Source organism: Chelonoidis abingdonii, chromosome 3 (genome assembly GCF_003597395.2).
Source record: "Chelonoidis abingdonii isolate Lonesome George chromosome 3, CheloAbing_2.0, whole genome shotgun sequence".
Classification (NCBI taxonomy): Eukaryota; Metazoa; Chordata; order Testudines; family Testudinidae; genus Chelonoidis; species Chelonoidis abingdonii.
The window spans coordinates 83,781,866-83,803,018 of NC_133771.1; the positions used below are offsets into that span (position 1 = coordinate 83,781,866).

Here is a 21,153-nt window from a genome sequence, read left to right on the forward strand (position 1 = left end):
ACCTACTAGTCCAGATATTTAGAGAGTGCCAACATCAACTAGGATTTCTACTGTTATTTATTCAAAGCATGTTACATGGAGCTGCTCTAACCCCTGACAATTATTACAAGGACATCCAGCTACCTCTCATCTAATTAGGTGTCTGGGATCCAAAGCCCAAGAAAAGTGTGAGATCACTAAACAAAATCCGCCATTTAGTTTTATGTATGCTTTTCTAGAAGTTTCTTTCTAGTTTTAAAATTCTTCATATTGAGGGAACCCCTCTTAAAAGGAAATCAGAGTGGCTACACTTTCACTTTTTAAAACACTTCTCTAGAGCTTAAAAAAATACAGCATTCTAAAATTGGAACAATGCATTTTGAGTTGCACTTCTCCACTGAGCTGCAATTAGAGAAAGCGATGGCAGATTAAAGTGGCATTTGCCATATTCCCATGTTAGCAGAGTAAGAAGTTACTACCCGTACTGAATTCAGAAGGCATGTAGCCAATAGTGCCAGAGTTGTCAAAATGAATTTGTTAATGTCCTCCAGAGCAGGACTGTTTGTTGTGTTGGTGCCAACAACACAATCACTGCCAAACTACAAGAAGAGATCAGAGCTGAATCCTTCTGCACTCTTCTTGGAATTCTAATGAAAACTCAAGCAACTAAAATAGCAACATTCCTTATGCATGCAACTGGATGGGGGCATGCTGCTGCCATACTGTGGCAGGCATTAAATAACTATCAATTTTTACACAAAACAAGGTTGGCTAAATGTTTTATCTTTCTGAATTGGGAAGCCAGGAGGATCTAACAATAGTAAAACTGAAGGAGACAGGAACAACTGACTTGTTTTGCCCTTTCTAATATTAAAATGTATGCCTTTACAATGAGATCGTGAGGAATCAAACACTCCAAGCATCCACAGAACCAATATGGCATAATAATACGGTATAATTCTTCAAAATTCATCACTCTTTACCCAGGCCTTTAAAAGCTCCAGCTTTAAAAGAGCTTTCATGTTAAGGAGAAGGGGGCGGGGGAAGAGGATGGAAAATAGTACAGAGTAATTTATTTACTGAAGAAAGAAAGAGGAGAGAGTGTTCTTTAATTTTGCTTTCTAACATGACGCTCATCTGAAGAATGTGCCTTTTGTCTGTTATACTGAGGGTGTTACATCTTAGCTGAGATGACAGAGCCATTGAAAGTTCTCTCTAAACACCAGGGAACCATTCATCTGTGCTAAGGAAAAGACAAGAAATAACAATAAGTCCTTCTTCACATCCACTTTAAAAAATTATAACTGAAGCTCATATTTTGCTAGGTAGATCTAAAAAGATAAGAACATCCACAGGACACCAACCAAGGTGGCCAGGGGCATAGGCAGGAATACAAATATGACTGCTTTTGAAGGGGTACTTTCTGTGCCCCTGCCACGGCCAGAAGAGCTCACTCGGTCTCCCCAGCCGTGTCCCTGGAGCTGGAGGAGTTCTGTGCCCACACTGATTACTGGGGCCCCCTTCTGCACACCCCTGAATAAGGGTGTTTTTAAAAATTTTAATGAGTAAATTTAATGTTAATAAATTAATATACTAATAGTAATGGCAAGATCCAGGAATAGTGTTGGCAGGTCTTGTGCACAAGTTTCTCCGACAACTCTGCCAATCAATCTCAATTTTGATTCATCTTCTTAGTTTTAAACTTCCCTGAAGCACCGATACCTACCTGTATGGTGTAGATAAATCTCTGAAGAACTGGAATGACAGTAAGCTCGTTGTCATTTGTTAACTACCCATAATTTGAACCTAGGTCTCCTCAGGTAGCACTATGAGTTATTTCATTGTTCAGCTACTCAGTTCCTATAAAGATAGGTTTTATAAAAGACACAGGATACAATTAATCCTGCTCTCCCTCCAGCTGGCCATTTACTGATACAATGTAAAAAATGGCAGCTGCTTTTAAATGAAACTAGGTTATACCATGAATTTCAGAGCTCTTTTACATAAACAAAGTACAACCCTTGCTAAGCACATATACTCTTTTGCAATCTTGAACTATTTAAAACACATTGGAAGATATTAAAAGAATGGCAAAGGGATCCAAACAACTTGTTTCGTGCTTACAATTTCAACACCTGCAATCTTGCATGCCAGCACAAAAGTAGGTTAATTCAGAGACAGGACAGCAGCCTGTTTATCAATGATTAAGTGTCACCATGAGATGTAACAAGAAGCACATATGAACTCAGTTGGCAAGTTCACAAAGATAAAATTCATGACCTTTAGTTCAAGAAGCATTTGAGTTATGATAAATTTTACTTATTAAGTTGCTCAGTTAAACAAAATTGTGCCAATGTTTCCCTTCATAAATCCATTACTCTCTACTACTCCCTATAAAATATCACATGATGAAATTATCTAGAGAATCAAAACTCCTTTCCACCTATCAGGAAACATTATTTAGTTAAAGATTAACAACACTATTTAATACATACTTTAATCAAAAGATACTAGGTACATTTTTGATATGTTGCATGGGGATTTAGCAGTGGGATTTTTTTTTTTAAAAAAGGTCATATAGAGTCTTGCACTAAAAATCCATGCAATACTGAAAATGTGCCCAAAAGAGCAGAGATTTGGCATTTTGACAATTTCAGTTCAGGTTAACACACACACGAGCACGCACACACACACAAACATTCATTTCTAATACTTTTGCTCAATTATGTGCAGAGACTACTACAGAACAACTCTCATTAAAGTTTCATATATGTTATGTAAATAAATCTAGGAAACCCCCAGATGTGTGTGCATTCATTCTGTTCATTCAAGCGGAACTGAATAAAAGTAGAAAGCTTTGTACATATTCCTTTCATCTGTATCTTATTAAGGAAGGACATCCCTCAGTGCAAAATCAAATTTGCCTTGGTCCAATAAGAAAAAAAAAAAGGAAAAAAAGGTAAGCTCTGTTTTCTCCCTTTCAGCACTCAGCAGTTTTGATATAAATCACAATAATGAAACTGAGGTTCTTATACAATGTTATTTATAGTGAAGTAGTTAATCCCAACCTGTGACTTTCCGCACAACTAATTTTTTCTTGTATCCATTTTCAGTTTATCGTTTTCAATTGCCTGAATTGTGGCCAGGGCTCTGGGGTGGTGCAGAAGCAAAGGGAGGAAAAAGGTTATCATTTAGATTCACACACATACACACGCAGACTTCTTGTGGGAGGAGAATGCAACCTTTGTGGAGCATCTACTCTCCTCCCCTCCCCCTCCCATGCAAGTGGGTGGGGAGCAGGCAAGGAATGGGGTGGAACCTTGGTTTAGCTCCGCAATATACCCAGTGGTGCAGCTCCATCCCCATCTTGGAGAGCATACAAAACTTGGGTTGCCCTAACACACCTTGCTCCCTTTCCTGGAGTAGAAGCAGAGCTGGGCTGGGTGGACAACTGTGATTTAGGCAGCTTTAGGGTCATTGCAGCAATACTTTGACACTAACACAGGGCTTATGGCAAAGCTGTGATTGAATTCAATGCAATTCAAGTATATAGGTGTCATTTTAAAGGAGCAATTTCAAATGAATTTGAGATTTAAATGTACAATAAACTGGCCGGATCAAAGGTATGAAATCTCTCTTCTCTGATGCTGGAGTCTCCTCAAATCTCAAATACAAGGAAGCGTACACAAAGAAGATGGTATAGGAAGTGGCATTTGTGTCTCAGGATATGGCACCTTTCCTTCCAACATAATATCCCATTGCAGAAGGGCACCACTGTTATCACAGGTGCTGTATTTGGGGTGTACAAGGTTCCAAGGACGGTCTCTCCACCCCACGAATCTGACGAAGTGGGTATTCACCCATGAAAGCTCATGCTCCAATACGTCTGTTAATCTATAAGGTGCTACAGGACTCTTTGCTGCTTTTCCCCACCCCATGTCATTAAGGATCCAAGGGCACTTATCAGAATTATAATGCTGTAGTAGTAATCGATGTGTTATAGCTATACTCATTGCTAATCAAATTCCAGCTGTAGGGAAAATGGATAGTTATTTTTCTTGCTTTAAAAACACATGAAGCATTGCTGAAAGTGAATCACTGTTATATCACTAAAGCAATGTAAAGATAGCAGCTTCTCAGTGGTGGGGAAAATAATCCCTTTCTATATACAAACAAAAAAACTGGGATCCTTCTGGATCAGAATAACTCTCTTATGGAATTTACTTTTAATCATCAGCCTAATTTAATAAATAACTGATTTATATGTAAAAGTGGCTTTTGATTCCACAATTGTTTCTCATATAAAACATTAGATTCGCCAGTAAAATACAATATTCCTAATTTACAGTAATTATTTCTAAACCTCTTTTTAATTATATATATTATATTGGTTTTTAATTCCATTATCATTATCTCACTGAACTTGATGGGGGCAGGGATAGCTCAGTGGTTTGAGCATTGACCTGCTAAACCCAGGGTTGTGAGTTCAATCCTTGAGGGGGCCACTTAGGGATCTGGGGCAAAAAATCAGTACTTGGTCCTGATAGTGAAGGCAGGGGGGTGGACTCAATGACCTTTCAAGGTCCCTTCCAGTTCTAGGAGATAGGTATATCTCCAATTATTATTAGTTATATAATCATGTTCTTTCTCAAAGAGAATGCTGTTTTCTTCCTTCAACTCCATATCCTCTGAAGTTTGTTATATACACATAAAATAAAATAGAGAAAGAAGAAGCAGCCTCCCTAATGAATTCAAGCCAAGAGATAAATGTTCGATGATTGCATCTTTGGCAAACTGGCCTTTGCAAAGCTTATCTTTCTATCTATGGAAGCAAGAGATGAATGAGGCTATTTGCAACAGACTTGTGTGTATATTAAATTGTGTTATGTAACCTATCACTTAAATCAGCACCTGTGCCAGATGACTGGAGGATAGCTAATGGAATGCTGTTTTTTTAAAAAGGCTCCAGAGGCAATCCTGGCAATTAACAGGCCACCAAGCCTAATTTCAGTACCAGGCAAACTGGCTGAAACTATAGTAAAGAACAGAATTATCTGGCACATAGATGAAAAAACAGTTACTAATCTTCTGCAACTGTTTTTCTTTAAGATATGTTGTTCACGTCCGTTCCATGTTAGGTGTGTGTACACCATGTGCACTGTTGCCAGAGATTTTTCCCTCAGTGGTACCTGTCAGCCAGCTCTAGTCCCCTCTGGAGCCATGACGCTCATGCGCAGGTATAAGGAGCACTACCAGCCACGCACCCTCTAAGGTCCTTCTTGCTGGACAACTCCGACAGAGAGGTAGGAAAGTGGGTCGTGGAAAGGATTTGAGCAACACATCTTGAAGAACAATAGTTATGGAAGGTTAGTAATCACTTCTTTGAGTGCTTGCTCATGTCCACATTTGGTGATTCACGAGCAGTACCTCAGGAGGTGGGCTCAGAGTTCATGAACATGCTGACTGCAACACTGCTCTTCTGAACCTGGCGTCACCTTGAGCCTGTTGGGTGATGGCACAGTGGGATGCAAAGGTATGCACCGATAACCAAATTGCAGCCCTGCAGATGTCTTGGATGGGCACTTGCACGAGGAATGTTGCTGAACAGGCCTGAGCTCTTGTTGAGTTAGTGGTTAGGATGGCTAGCGGTGGGACATTTGCCTGCTCACAGCAAGCTCAAATACAGGTGGTTATCCAGGACAAGATACTCTGGGCTGACACTGGGAGCCCTTTCAACCTTTTTGCTATTGCTACAAAGAGTTGCGTGGATTTGCAAAAGGGTTTAGTTCTCTCAATATAGAAGGTGAGGGCACATCTAACATCCAATGAGTGAAGCCACTGCTCTTCAGAGTTCCTGTGAAGCTTCGGAAAGAAGACTGGGAAGAAAATAGCCTGGTGGCTATGGAACTGAGACACCACTTTGACAGGAATGCTGGGTGGCGGTACAGCTGAACCTTGTACCGTGGTTCTGATGTAAGAACCCTGATTCAGAGACCTTTCTGACTGAGGTGATGGCCACCAGAAAAGTGATCTTCCAAGAGAGAGACAGTAGCAGGCATGGTGCTAGCGGTTTGAATGGAGGAGAACTAGGTTTAAATACCATGGAGGGGTTGGCTCACAGACCTGAGGGTAGAGTCTCTCCATATCCCTGAGAAATCAGACCGTCATCTCATGGGAGAATACTGACCCATCATTCACTGGGTGGAGGGTTGAGATTGCTGCTAAGTGCACCTTGATAGATGCAAAGGCCAGACCTTGCTGCTTCAGATGGAGCAAGTAGTCTAAGATAGCCTACAGGGAAGAACAAACCAGAGAGAGACCTTGTTGAGATGCCCATATCGAGAAGCGTTTCCATTTAGCCAGGCAGGTAGTCCTAGTGCAGTTTCCTATTACCTAGAAAGACCTGATGAACTTGCTCTGACCAGGCCTGCTCCTCCAGGTTCAGCCATCTAACATCTATGCTGTTAGGTGAAGGGAGGTGAGGTTTGGGTGGAGCAGCCAGCCGTGGTCTTGTGAGATCAGGTCTGAATGGAGTGGGAATGGAAGAGGGAATGCTACTGAAAGACCCAGCAGCATGCTAAACCAGCACTGATGTGGCCACACTGGGGCTATGAGAATAACTCTCACTTTGTCCTGCTTGATTTTCAGGAGGAACTTGTGAACAAGAGGGACCAGGAGAAAAGCATAGAGCAGGGGTCCTGACCAAGGGAGCAGAAAGGTGTCAGACAGGGAGCCCACAAAGCGAGCAAAACTGATGGCACTTCCTGTTCTGTGTGGTCGTGAACAGGTCTACCTGGGGGACCCCCACCTTTGAGGAATGAACCTGGCGATTTCCAGGTGAAGGGACCACCTTCGGGTGAAGGGAAAAGGATCTGCTGAGGTGATCTGCCAGTTCATTCTGTGCTCCTGGGAGATTTGTTGCCTCCAGGTGGATGGAGCATTTCATGCAGAATTTCCACAGACGGATGTCCTCCTGACACAGGTTAGAGGATCGAGCACCTCCCTGTTCGTTGAAACAGAACATGGCCATGGTATTGTCTGTGAGAACGTGCAGCATCTTGCCTGAGATCTGAGGGAGAAACACTTGGCAAGCTAAACATACAGCCCTGAATTCCCTGACCAATAGACCCTGAGTCCTGAGACAGTTGAGGTGGGCTCCCCAATCTACATCTGACGCATCCGAGACTAGGAAGACTGATGGTTGAGGGGCAATAAAGGGTACCCCCATCATTACTTACCCCATGTCCTTCCACCAGTCCAGAGAGGTGAGGACCAGGGTAGGAATAGTGAGCAGAGTCCAAGCAGTGTCTGTTTGGGGAGTAAAATGACACTAGCCACAGATTCAAGGGCCTGAGACGCAGCATTGCATACCGAACCATGTAAGTACATGTGGCCATGTGCTTCAGCAGCTTCAGGCAAACTCAGGCAGTCATAACTGGGTGTACCATAACCATGGATAACAGGTCTGACAGTCTGAAATTGGGCCTCCGGAAGGAAGGCTCTAGCCTGGGTCAAGCTGAGCACTACCCCAATAAATTCTGTTCTCTCAACTGGAACAAGAGCCGACTTTTCCTCATTTATCAACAGGCCCAATGCCTGGAAAGTGTCTAGATCATGCTGATGCTGTTCCACACATAAGTCTCTAATTGACCTTGGATCAGCAAGTCGTTGAGGTACAGGTAGATCTGGACGCCTTGTTGTCTGAGGAAGGGCTCCTACTACCGCCATACACTTTGTGAAAACCCAAGAGGCTGCAGAGAGGCTGAAGGGAAGAGTGATGAACTGGTAATTGCATTGATTCACAATAATTCTGGGAAATCTTCTGTAGTCACAAAAAACAGAAATGTGAAAGTATGCATCCTTTAAGTCAAGGGTGGTGTACCAGTCCCCTGAAGCCAGGGAGGGAATGATGGAGGCTAGGGAGACCACGCAGAACCTCAGTTCCTTGAGATATCTGTGGAGGCAACATAGATCCAGAATGGGGCAGAAGTCTCTCTTGGCCTTCAGGATTAGGAAATATCAAGAGTAGAACCCCTTCCCTCTCAAGTCTTGAGGAACCTCCACCATAGCACTGACGCATAGGAGGGATTTCTCCTCCTGGGCAAGGAGTTGCTCGTGAGAAGGGTCCCTAAAGAGGGACAGGGATGGGGTATGTGAGGGATGAATGGATAAAAACTGAAGGATATAGACAACTGTCATTGTATTTAGCACCCAATGGCCCTATATTATGCAGAACCATGCCTGGCTGAAAAGGGACAGATGGTCCAAAAAATAAAGAGGAGGCAGTGGATCTGAAGTGGGAACTAGTATAGCACGTTTGGGTGTACCTTTAAAAGGCCTGCTTGGGCCCGCCAGAGTACCTATCAGACTCTGGCTAGTAGGTTGAGGTGGATGGGAGCGGCTGATGCCGTTTATAACTTCTGCCTTCCCTTTTGTAGGACTCCTGTCGCGGAGAGGGCACTGAGAAATGAGGTGGCTGTTGGGGCCCAAAGTGCTCCCTGGAAGCAGATAGAGCATAGAGGCCCAGTGGTCAAAGGGTGGCTCTAGAGTCCTTCAGGCTGTGAAGTCTCGTGTCTTTCTGTTCCAAAAATAGTGAGGAGCCTTCAAAGGAGAGGTCCTGGATGGACTGTTGGACCTCGTGAGGAAGTCCCGAGGACTGGAGCCAAGAACATCACCTCATGGTGACAGTAGAGGCCACTGTCCTTGCTGCTGCGTTGGCTGCATTGAGAGTTACCTGGAGAGAGGTCCTGGCCACATTCTTACCCTCCTCTAAGAGGGCAGCAAATTCCTGCTTTGACTCTTGAGGCAGAGAGTCTTTGAAATTTGAGAGTCTCACAGATTGCAATTGCATCTCCCCAGCAAAGCTTGCTGGTTGGAGATACATAGTTGAAGGCTACCCAGTGAATAAACCTGGTAAGAGAAACAACGAGGAGTCCGATGGCACCTTAAAGACTAACAGATTTATTTGGGCATAAGCTTTTGTGGGTAAAAAACCCACTTCTTCAGATGCATAAATTACAGAAACAGACAAATATACTGGCACATGGAGAGAAGGGAGCTACCTTACAAGTGGAGAACCAGTGTTGACAAGGCCAATTCAGTCAGGGTGGTTGTGGTCCACTCCCAATAATTGATGAGGAGAAGGAATACCAAGAGAGGGAAATACTAAGGGAAAATTGCTTTTGTAGTGAGCCAGCCACTCCCAGTCCCTATTCAAGCCCAAATTAATGGTGTAAAGTTTGCAAATGAATTGTACTTCTGCAGTTTCTTTTTTAAGCCTGTTTTTGGAGATTTTTTGTTGAAGGATAGTTACCTTTACATCTGTTATTGAATGTCCAGGGAGACTGAAGTTTTCTCCTACTGGCTTTTGTAGGTTATCATTCCTGATGTCTGATTTGTGTCCATTTATTCTTTTACGTAGAGACTGTCCAGTCTGGCCAATGTACATGGCAGAGGGGCCTTGCTGGCACATGATGGCATATATCACATTAGTAGATGTGCAGGTGAATGAGCCCCTGATGGAGTGGCTGATGTGGTTGGGTCCAATGATGTTATTGCTAGAGTAGATATGGGGACAGAGTAGGCAACAGGGTTTGTTATAGGAGTTAGTTCCTGGGTAAGTGTTTCTGTGGTGTGGTGTGGAGTTGCTGGTGAGTATTTGCTTCAGGTTGGGGGGCTGTCTATGAGAGTAAGGGATCATTTTCCAGGATAGGTTATAGATTGTTGATGATGTGCTGGAGAGGTTTTAGCTGGGGCTGTACATGATGGCCAGTGGTGTTCTATTATTTTCCTTATTGGGCCTGTCCAGTAGTAGGTGACTTCTGGATACCCATCTCACTCTGTCAATCTGTTTCCTCATTTTCCTAGGTCCCTCAGCAGTCACAGGACAAGAGGGAAGGTCTTCTCATGGATCAGTAACTTGTTAAAAGATGGGAAACAAAGGATGGGAACAAATGGTCAGTTTTCACAGTGGAAAGAGGTAAACAGTGGATTCCACTAAGGATCTGTACTGAGACATGTGGTATTCAACATATTAATAAATGATCTGGAAAAGGAGATGAACAGCGACGCTGAAAAGTTTTCAGATGATACTAAATTATTTAAAATTGTTAAGTCCAAAGCTGACTGCAAAGAGTTATAAAGGAATCTCACAAAACTTGATGAATAAGCAATAAAATGGCAGATGAAATTTAATTTTGATAAGTGAAAAGTAACGCACATTAGAAAAAATAATCCCGACTATACATACAAAACAATGGGATCTAAATTAGCTGTTACCACTCCAGAAAGAGAACTTGGAGTCATTGCAGACAGTTCTCTAAAAACATCTGCTCAATGTGCGGCATCAGTCAAAAAAGCTAACAAAATGTTATGAATGATTAAGAAAAAGAGGTAATAAGACAGAAAAGATAATACTAGTGTAGAAATCCATGGTACGCCCACATCTTGAATACTGCATGCAGTTCTGGTCACCCCATCTCAGGAACGATATATTAGTATGGAAAAAGGACAGAGAAGGGCAACAAAACTGATTAGGGGTATGGAACAGCTTCCACATGAGGAAAGATTAAAAAGACTTGGACTGGTCAGCTTAAAAAAGGAGATAACTAATGTGGGGTGGTGGTGGGAGAGATGATAGAGATCTACAGAATCATGAATGGTATGGGAATGCAAGTAAGGAAATGTTTTTTATCCCTTCATGTAACACAAGAACTAGAATCACCTGATGAAATTAATAGGCAGCAGGTTTAAAACAAACATAAGGAAGTACTTCTTCACACAACACACAGTCAACCTGTGGAACTTATTGGCAGGGGATGTTGTGAAGGCCAAAAGAATAACCAGCTTCAAAAAAAAGAACCAGATAAGTTAATAGAAGATGGATTCATCAATAGCTTTTAGCCAAGATGGTCAGGGATGCAACCCCATGCTCTGGGTGTCCCTAAACCTCTGACTGCCAGAAGCTGGGACTGGACAACAGGGGATGGATCACTCGATAACTGCCCTGTTCTGTTCAGTCACTCTGAAGCATCTGGCACTGGCCACAGTCAGAGAGAGGTTACTGGTCTAGATGGACCATTAGTCTGACTTGGAATGGCCACTCTTATTTTGGAGCTTTAGGAATTAGCTTGTCAGAATCCAAATGTTGTACACATCTATTTATGATTTGTAATGTATTAATGCCTAGGACCCCATTGTGCTAGGTGCTGTACAAATAAAAACAAAATAGTTCCCGATCAAAAGAGTTTACATGGATGACTGTACTAAGTAAAGAGGAAGAACTGCACAGAATATGGAAAGCAATTACATCACTGAGACTGATGCAAAACATTACTGTACCTTTAAAATTCACATGAGAAGATGCATGCTTGTGTTTGCCTCTTAGTTACATGGCATGGCACATGCTAAACTTATCCAAAAAAGCCCATTAGTCCTGCCTCAAAACTCTACAACCTCTGATATTGAAAACTACACAGGAGTTGCTTGAAAGCGATCTTACTCTCATTTAAATGCAGCTTTTGTTAGCCTGCTTCGCAAGTGATTAAAACAAGGTAGAAAAATTCATGTTTTTGTTATTACCTGAACTGTCTGATAAACCGAAGGATCAAATCCTTTCACAGTCACCTCCCGGAAAACTCTTGGCTCCAGTTCTTCTTTTGTCAGATCACAGTGATAAATAATACCTGAAACAGAGGTCAAATTTGTCAATTAAGTGCACAGACATCATTAAAAAGACATTGGATTCAAAAACATGAAAGACTGTAACGATGGTAAAGTTACCCAGTAGCGTAAAGAAACAGCCTTGATACATTCTTACACTTAATAACTGACATGCACTTCTTCACTGAAGAATGCAGAGCCTTTCTATATGCAAAGAACAATTACTGCTGCCCATACTAAGCATTTGACGTTAGAATTCCCACAATCAAACTAAATAAAAGGAAAAAAAATTAAGCTGCTTTGCATTTAGTAAGAATGATAAACCCAACAGAATTCAGATAATGGAAAGATTGAGGAGTCTACTTGGAACCATGGTGGGTTAATACAGATTATACCAATGTAGTTGAACAGAATTTAGTCTAACACTTAGGGCCTGATCCTGCAAACACTTAAACGTGAATAATTTTACTCATTTGAGTATGCTCAATTAAATAAGTGGGACTACTCATATGAGTAAAATTAGTCACATGCTTAAGCACATGACCACGATGAAGCAGCTAGACTTAAACTCGTTTTTAAGGGTGTGATTGAGGCAGAGCCGCACTGCCTGAGGCAACGGAGACACTTCTCAGGGAAGCAGGCGGTCTTCTGGAACATTCATCGCCCAGTGACAGCATACCTGCTGAAATGCCCCTTTATGGGGAGCACCTCTCTATCCACTGCATATTTATGGAGTAGGCAGAGCCATGCACCCATTTCCTCTTTACCTAGCCCTTCCCATAGGGGAACATGGAGGAAAAGTCACTGTGCACCAGTGTAAGGGCCAGGCAGGATCTGGCTTTTAACCTGTAGTTTCCTTTTCTAGGATCCAATCCTGCAAATACTTAACCATGTGTTTAAACTCTCTGCCCCCATTCTGTTCTCTACAATTCCTGAGAAAGATACATTCTTCCCCAATGGTTTCCAAGGTGGTCAGCTCGTAGGAAAGGATAAGGACAGTCTTGTGACCAAGGAACTGGACTGCAATGCAAGCGATCAGGGTTCAATTCCCAAATTTCCTGTGTGGTCTTGGACAATCACTTTGTCTCTCTGTGCCTTTGTTCCTCAGATGTAAAATTGGGATTACAGTGCTTCTTCTCTCTCACTCTTTGTCTCGTCTAGTCATACTGTATGCTCATCAGGACAGAGTCTTAACATACGTCTGTACAGTTCCTACCACAATGGGGCCTCAGACTTGGTTGGGAATCCTAGTGTGATACAAATAAACATAATTTCAACAGCCAGCAGTCAATATCCTTAACATAGGCTTGCAGGACAGAGGATCATTCTGTCAAAATCTGGAAAAAAATTCAGGATCGGTGACAGACCTAGGATAGGGCTTTTTCTGATCAAGTGGACCACTGCCCTTTCAAATTTAGATAAATTAAGATTAAAGAGGAAAACACAGTGTGAGGGTGATGGAGTGAGAGAACAAGGTTTAGATTCTGTTTACTGGATTGTATGGAAGTACCAAAACTTACCACTTTTTTTTCCTAAAGATTTCTCCTCTCTAATAGGTACAATACCATCACCGCTGAGAGAAACATTCAGTGTCAGAGTATAAACAGCAGAGGCTGAGAGTGCAAATGTAGTAGAGAGCCAATAAATAGAACAAAAGTAAGGTCAGCTCAAATTGCCCGTCTATCGGTATACTGACTGACTTGACAACATTGCCAAAAATAAGATGCACATAGCCAGCCTGCAGATTCCCTTGTGCTCTCAACACGGTACATTAATACAAAGTGAGTTTGCATCTAACACACATTCAGTACCAGATCTCCTTACCTATCAGCAAAGAGGAAAAATACAAGACTTAGTTATATCAGCTGATTAAAGGACAGAAACCTATGATTTAAGTAGCAGTAAGAAAATCTAACTATTTTTTAACCCAAGTTGCTTCTCCTACCCTAAACATCATACTGTATTAATATGTAGTAGAAGTAGTAAAAAAGCAGGGACCATTTAAACAGCAGGGAGCTCAGAAAAGGAAAAGCAGTAAGAAATCTACCCCCTCCCTTAAATTATATAATTTTCTTACAAAACCCCAAACTAGCCATACTTCTCTCCTAGTCTCTCTGGCTATTATTATGAACAATTTTGCACCTACTTTGAACCCTTTCATTATACATTGGGACAAAAAGGCTGTTTATTTCACAAGGTAACTCCGGCATCTTGCAGAAATAACTGGGCAGATGGTTTTGCTTGAAAGAAGCTTACAGTCCTTTAGGGACTTTTGCTTTTATTAGCACTCACGATGAGCCATCCCATTCTGCACTCATCATTCTTCCCCATCTTATCCAGCAATTATTTAGTTTACATAGCTAAACCTTTATGCACAGCCTTGTTCTGCAGTCTGTTGAGGTAACTCAAGATTTTACTTGCATGATCTTTCTGGTTGAAGCTGGTGGGGTTTTTCCTTTCTGGCTCCACACTCAATTATCAACATTCACAACACTGCCACTCATGTTGAGAGCATATATTCAGACCAGTTCCAATCTGGATATATAGTCTTCCCTGCCTCTCTTTTTATACTTGAAACGGGGGGGGGGAACACAAACTTATTTTAAGAAAATATTTTATATTTTGTAGATTAATTTTCTTACTCTAGTGTAAAATGTAGGGAGAGTTTGGATGACAAAATGAAAAGGGTATTTTTCAGGGTATGAGGATTGGGGGAAGCACACTTAGAAAGTAATCCTATCCAAACAAGCCATGCTCCATCCCAGATATTTTGGGGGGTTTTTTAAAATGAAAAGGTCAGTGCATGACTTCCTCCCAGGCTAATGAACACCACTCCCTCCCAAAAAACTGCTTGCACATTTTCTTCTATTGTAGCACATGCATTGTCTGGGTTATACTTCATGGTTAAAATTTGGAATATATAGCAAGGACCACTTATAGAAAAAATATAGTTGAAGTTTGGAAGCTAAGACCTCCATGATCAGTTTTTAGCCAGTAAGTTTGCTTTAGAATGCATCAGTAATTTTCTAGGGACCTTGGTCCTCCCCCTTCCACCTATTTTACTAATCCAGGGATTAACTTCCGCTTGACTTTTGGGTAATCAAGAAAACTCACTAACAACAGAATGTGTGTGGCTGCATGATGTGTTTATATCACTCTGTGGACACTGTTAGATTAATTAGTTTGCATAGGGCCTGGTTTACTGAGCACTCATAGCTCCCTTTTCAGTCAATCAGAGTTATGTGCGCTCAATACCTCTAAAAGCCAGAACTCTAGACAGTGACTGGAGGGTCTCCGTAGCACAGTGGAGTGTAGGGCCTGTCACACACACAAACTGTTTTTGGAATAAGTTCTGTGTGTCCAACTGTAAACTGCCACTAGTGAGAGAGAATCAGAATGTCACTGGGTGCTCCAATGTATTACTTCAACAAGAACTGCAGAGCAGAAACTGGGATAAATGTAAAATGATGAATTTTAACAGTTTCTCCAGATCCCGCTACTTGATATTTTGTTATTCAGAAGAAAGAAGTTTGGATCAGTAGCACGTCATGGACCGTACAAAGCAGATAAATATTGCTTGCTCTTCTATATATGATGGGAAAGTATACCCTTGTTTTAGCATCAAACTGTTCATTTTCTGGGTTGCACTAATGACCTAATTTTCAGAGATGATGAGCACTTTGATGGAAGTTGTGAGTGCTTGATACCTTTTGGGGAAAAAAACCATCAGTCCATAGCTTTCACTTGAATTTAACTATAGAGCAGGCCCTTTCAGATTTGCTCTTGAAAGAAATACACCTTAATATTTCCCTACATTTAGCACAGATGATCTACGATACCTGTTATAAAATTATTGATGGCTGATTGAGGCAGTCGCTATGGAGAAGGCTAGATTTCATAGCTTAGTACCCCACTTTGAGAATAAGCCAAAAGGTATTATCTAGCCCACTTTTCGATGATCGTGCCGTTTTGCTCAAAGCACTTCGTACAGCCTCTAACCGGTGCTATGAAAGCAACACTAATTTCCTTCTTTAGGAGGACAGAATGAGCAAGAAGCTGCAGTCTTCCATAGAACTCTTTGTAATATTCAGTCATTTCTGAACCCAGATCTCCAACGTATTAACTCACTGTAGATCCAAGAGATCTAAAAGTCTTCTCCATTAATATATTTTAAATGCACAGTCCAAACAACTACACATTGTTTAGGGAAGAGCACCTTTTTCTAGGTCTCTAAAGATCAAACCAAAATTCAGTCTCATTATGTGTACAGTACCTCCTAAATTAAAGATTCATTGGGCAGGTCCCTGTAAAAGGGGTAACACCTGAGGAAATAAACAACCTTACCTGGAGATAAAAAGGACATAAACTGATAAAATATTTGTGTGTCCTTTTTTCGGCCACTATATCCCACAATGCTGCCGACTTCCAAAGGAAAAGTCTTGAGATGTGTGCCAGTGGCTAGATCATGAAGTTGTAGAACATTCTTCACATCATGCAGGTAACACAAAACCAGGAAGTTGGACCTAACACAAGCAACCCATTCTGTAAAAGGGGTAAAAGAAAAAAAGTAAAGTGAAATAAACTTCTGAAACTACTGTGGGAACAAAATAATTAAATATAACTAACCTTAAAAATAGCTTTAAAAACACACACAAAAACTCTTATGGCATATATCTGATTAAAATTCTGTAAGCTTCAAAAGTTTCCTTGCAGCTGTGAAAATGAACAGTTCTTCAAAATATCAGCAAAGTTACATATAAATATGAAAGACAAGATGCCAGGAAAGAGCTGTAATATTCATAAGACTTACATTCTCAGAACATACATTCTAACAAATACTTTTTCAAACCCCTTGCAATTAACGTACACAAACTAAAAGATGTTTCTGTATCAGTGTTTAATGGTTCATGTTGCTATTGTACGTCCAGTGTTTCAAAGCTATATTGACAAAATTTACAACGTTTTCTTCATAAAAGGGTAATCTTTCTGTCAAAAATATATCAGGGAAATTATTTATGGAAGCATACGACACTGAAAAATAAACCATAGCTTTTGTGCAAACAAAATTTATGAGAATGAAAAGGCGAACAGCCATGTACAGTACACTGCCATTTTTGTATCTTTTAAAGGATTCAGTAGACTATTCTTATGAATAAGAACTACTCCATTGTGATTAAAGATGCCTAATGGAATCCATGGAGTCCCAAGCTAGTGTTCTGAGAACACTAATGTTATGAAGTTAAGACAAAGATTATATACTTCTTTTTCAGATGATTAATACTTAATATTGATAAGTACTAAACCTTTAAGTATGAAGAGAAGCTATTTTGAAGTATACAGATTAAAGGACAAGAGCTAATTTTTAGTTAACGCTGTTACTTTAGTATTAGTTAAAATATATCAAGCAATGCCATTAGAAAAAGAAAAACCTAAGCATTTAGATGCAAATAAATAAATATTCACACATCTTCACACTTCATATAATCTTAAAATGTACAAGTATAAAATATTACATTGTAGATTGAAAAAAACCTCTCTCATAGAACTGGAAGGGACCCCTGCCCTCACTTGCAGGACCAAGTACTGATTTTGCCCTAGATCCCTGTTGGGGAAAAGAAGACCACCTCTGTACTTTGATCAGACAGCCTGAGGCACCTTTATTGAGTATACACCTGTGCACAAGTGGAGGTCAGCGTTCTCTCATGCAAGGGATGGGCTGGTCTCTTGATCATGTTTCTGCTCCAGCTTATATAGCTACAAACCGCAAATTAGCATATTTCATTAAATCATTTGTTATACCTTTTATGGTTCTATATTTCATAAACAATTAGGTAATTGCCTTTTTTGATACACAAACTCCTATAACCTCTTAAAAATGCAAGCGTACTGTGTTTCATTTCCGTATAGACAGTCCCCTGACAGTCAGGCGGCCTTGACTGTTCAGATACCCCTACTTGCGGTTTTTGTTTGGCAAGCTATGTGGGCCTATTTGGGGTCCTTGTGACCTGTGTCTAGTTCCCCAATTCCGGCCAGATGGCTTATATGCTGATAAATTGTCTTCTCTATCCTTATTAATATGTCGTTAGTACATGCATCTATTTTTATCAAATAGTGATTGAAGCAGACTGTCTGCATTTAGTCGGGTTGTTAGGAAACTTCCATTAGGCCTCCTGTTAATGCTAGTAGTTGTTAGGAGTAATAAGAGACTAGGGGCCTTTTTCCCTGACATCCCTGAGTAGCCCCCTCAAGGACTGAATTCACAATCCTGGGTTTAGCAGGCCAATGCTCAAACCACTGAGCTATACCCCACCCCCAAACTTTAACTCTACCCCTTCCAATGAGTCTAATCATGAACCAGAAATCCTCTTACAACCAACCAGCATACACCACCTACATTTCCAACCTTTAGCTACAAAACTTCACAAATCCTCACTGAACTACAATATGTAACTAACAGACCACACTGCAGTTCATTCACCTCTTATGGGGACATACACAGACTGCTTATATGTACCGGCTTTCAGATTGAAAATTCTCAGAGGCAAGGACCGTCATTTATCATGGTTGTACAGTGCATATAATAACGAGTACCAATCTGGCTGAGGCCTCTAGATATCATCAGAATATCAAAGTTAATTTCTGAGCAAGCATGTGTGTGTCAGTTTTTTAAAGCTAATATAAGGCCAGTACAGAGTTTAGGATTTCCCAGATAGGGAAGATAGCTGGGCAGGAACTGAATTTTCATCCCATGGAAAATTTTGCATTTCTGAAAGAATTTTCATTCTAAATTGGAACAAAATCAGAAATGCAAAATTTTCCACAGGATTGAAATTTTGAAACATTCAGTTTCAGAAGAACCTAAATGGAATTTTCTAAAATTTCTGGGCTAGTAACCATGTAGAATATTTTGCCTTAATTGAATCAGCATTTTCTGACAGAAAACTGGTCTGTTGGAAAATCTTCGACCAGCTCTGTCCGTGAGGTACCTGATTCTACCGTACCATACCCTATCCCGGGGAGCTTATGAGCTCTTTATGGTGCCAATTTTCCCACAACACATATTATCATGTAGCATTCACCTGGGTACTTGGATGCTGTGCCTTGGCTTACAGATTAGATGTTGCTTGGTGCACACCATTCTTAGTATGTACTAAAATGCCTGGGATTTCTCTCATGTCCTAGGCTTTAGATCCCTATTAACCACATAATAAGCCTTTCTTTATTAACCTACACATAAGGGAAAAATTCAGCTTATAGAAAACAGCTTCGCGTTAAGTAATTCTGTCATTTAGGAAAAGGGTTACTTAGCTGGCAACTAACTAAAACATTTTCACTTACTCACAGTTGTTCCTTTGCCAAGTCAACTTCCTCAACCAAATTTTGACAAAATAGATACAGAGGTAAAGGATAAGAAAGGAGATGAGGGGAAAATATAAAATAAGTTCTCCTTTCTCTTGTCAGGTGATAAGTGGATAACAATTCTTGTCTTCTTCAGGCTGTCACAGCCCAAAGGCCTCTGGCCTAAGATGGCGTCTGTATGGCCAATTGTCAGCCATCTAGGGGTCACACTAGTACTGTGTGCAACCTTAGAGGGCTGTGTGCAGATTCCCGCCTTTCTACCTGGTCACCTAGAGGTTAGGCTAGGGCCGTGTGCAGTCTCCTGCTCTTCTGCCCAGCAATCCAAGGGTCAGGTTAGTGCTGTGTGCATAACACCAGCGTGCCTTGTGCAAAGGGGCCCAGTCTGACTAATCGTAATGCAGTTCAAAGGGTCGGATTAGGGTTGTGTGCAAACCTATGCTAGTGTGCTGGGTGCAGCTTCGAGCAGCTTCCAGTGTGCCGTGTGCAAAATCTGCCCACGTAGGGGGCAACAGCTCGGAACCTGGAGGGTGGGGGAGCTAGGGACCTATCAAATTCCGCCAGGTGTAAAACAGTCCCTGGAATAAAACCATGCCTCAAGCCAGGGTCTGTAGGAGTATCCGTTAACTGACTGAAGGACCTGATCAACCCTTCAGTCCTCCGGATATAGCCGGCTCGTGTCGTGTGTTTTATTAATTTTATGGTTTTTCCACGGATTTATTATTTAGCAACGGTATTTTCTACGGATTTCTACGGATTGTTATGGATTGCTTATTTATTTCCACGGATTCGATATGCTTCTGGTGTCTGTTCTGCTGGTCAGCTGCGCCTGGAATACGGTACTCGCTCACTAACTGTCTGTGCTAACTGTCTGTGCTTTGCCTAACCTCTCCCTTGCTTTTTCCCTTATTTGGTATACCACTATATGTGCTGCTGTCTGTCATAAAGTTCTATGTATATGGTACCAAAACTGAGTTATTGTAAGAATTGCTATTAAGTTCAATTTAATGTCTATAATAATAATATTTGGTTAAGAGCGCCCACAATTCATTTAATTGGTGTATTCGTTTACCTTCAAGCAGTTGATTTTGATGTTAATAAATGTAAATAGTTTGTCCTAGGATTGTGTACAGTTTTCTCATACTCATAGTGCTGTTAGTAGGTTATGAAGTGTTCGGTCGAGTGTTTATGCATGTAAATAGCTTGTTTCTGTTAGTTGGTAGAAGCGCTCCTCCCCAGCCCAAGTTGTGTTTTTTCTACCAGTTAATAAAAGGCCACGTGGTGTTTAAGTTTCCATCTTGTCTGGTCTCGGTCTTTTTCCTCACTGGATCAAAAGAACTTTACCGAACCCACATTCGGGTTGGACACAGGCCAAAACTGTGGCTTCTTTCCCTGACAGGAAGAGAATCTGGTTCATTTAGGTCAGGTTGGAGGGCTGGATCACAGCCAAGGTCCAACTGTTGAACAAAGTTTTCTCCTGGCTCCTGGTTGCAAGAAACTGCAGAGATGCCATTAAATGAGCAGACAAAGGCTAGAGCTAGGATTGCCTAAGGGTATATTGTTACACCCAAGCAGCATCATGACCAATAGTTTTTGCTCCTACAGTAGAACCTCAGAGTTAAGAACACCAGAGTTACGAACTGACCAGTCAACCACACACTGCATTTGGAACTGGAAGTACACACTCAGACAGCAGCACAGACAAAAAAACAAATGCAAATACAATACTGTGTTAAATGTAAACTAGTAAAAAAAAAAAAAAAAAAAAAAAGGAAAGCAGCATTTTTCTTCTGCATATTATAGTTTCAAAGCTGTATTAAGTCAATGTTCAGTTATAAACTTTTGAAAGAACAGCCATAACTTTTTGTTTTGGAGTTATGAACATTTCATAGTTATGGACAACCTCCATTCCCAAGGTGTTTGTAACTCTAAGATTCTACTGAATAACTAAAAACAGAAAACAATGAAAATCAACACAGAAACAAGGCAAGCAAAACAAAACCGACTAAAATATGACAAAGACCAAAGACCCATCTTACAGGTTATCCTGGGTTTAAACTCTCTATCAGAATTCAGGGTTCTTTTTAAACCAACCAGAGCAAAGCTGAATACAGACTAAAAACATGTTTGCAGATCCAATTTTCAGAACAAAAGTTC

General features: G+C 41.0%; 1 protein-coding gene across 1 annotated transcript in view; it reads right to left on the reverse strand.

Annotated features, from left to right (window-relative positions):
* PREP (prolyl endopeptidase) overlaps window positions 1–21,153 on the reverse strand; it is a 168,325-nt gene that overhangs the window by 45,564 nt on the left and 101,608 nt on the right. Inside the window, exons 9-10 of the mRNA XM_032783579.1 lie at window positions 15,985–16,182; window positions 11,560–11,663 (exon numbers count right to left, since the gene is read on the reverse strand). Coding sequence (XP_032639470.1) covers window positions 11,560–11,663; window positions 15,985–16,182 — 302 coding nt within the window. The remainder of the gene's footprint in view (window positions 1–11,559; window positions 11,664–15,984; window positions 16,183–21,153) is intronic.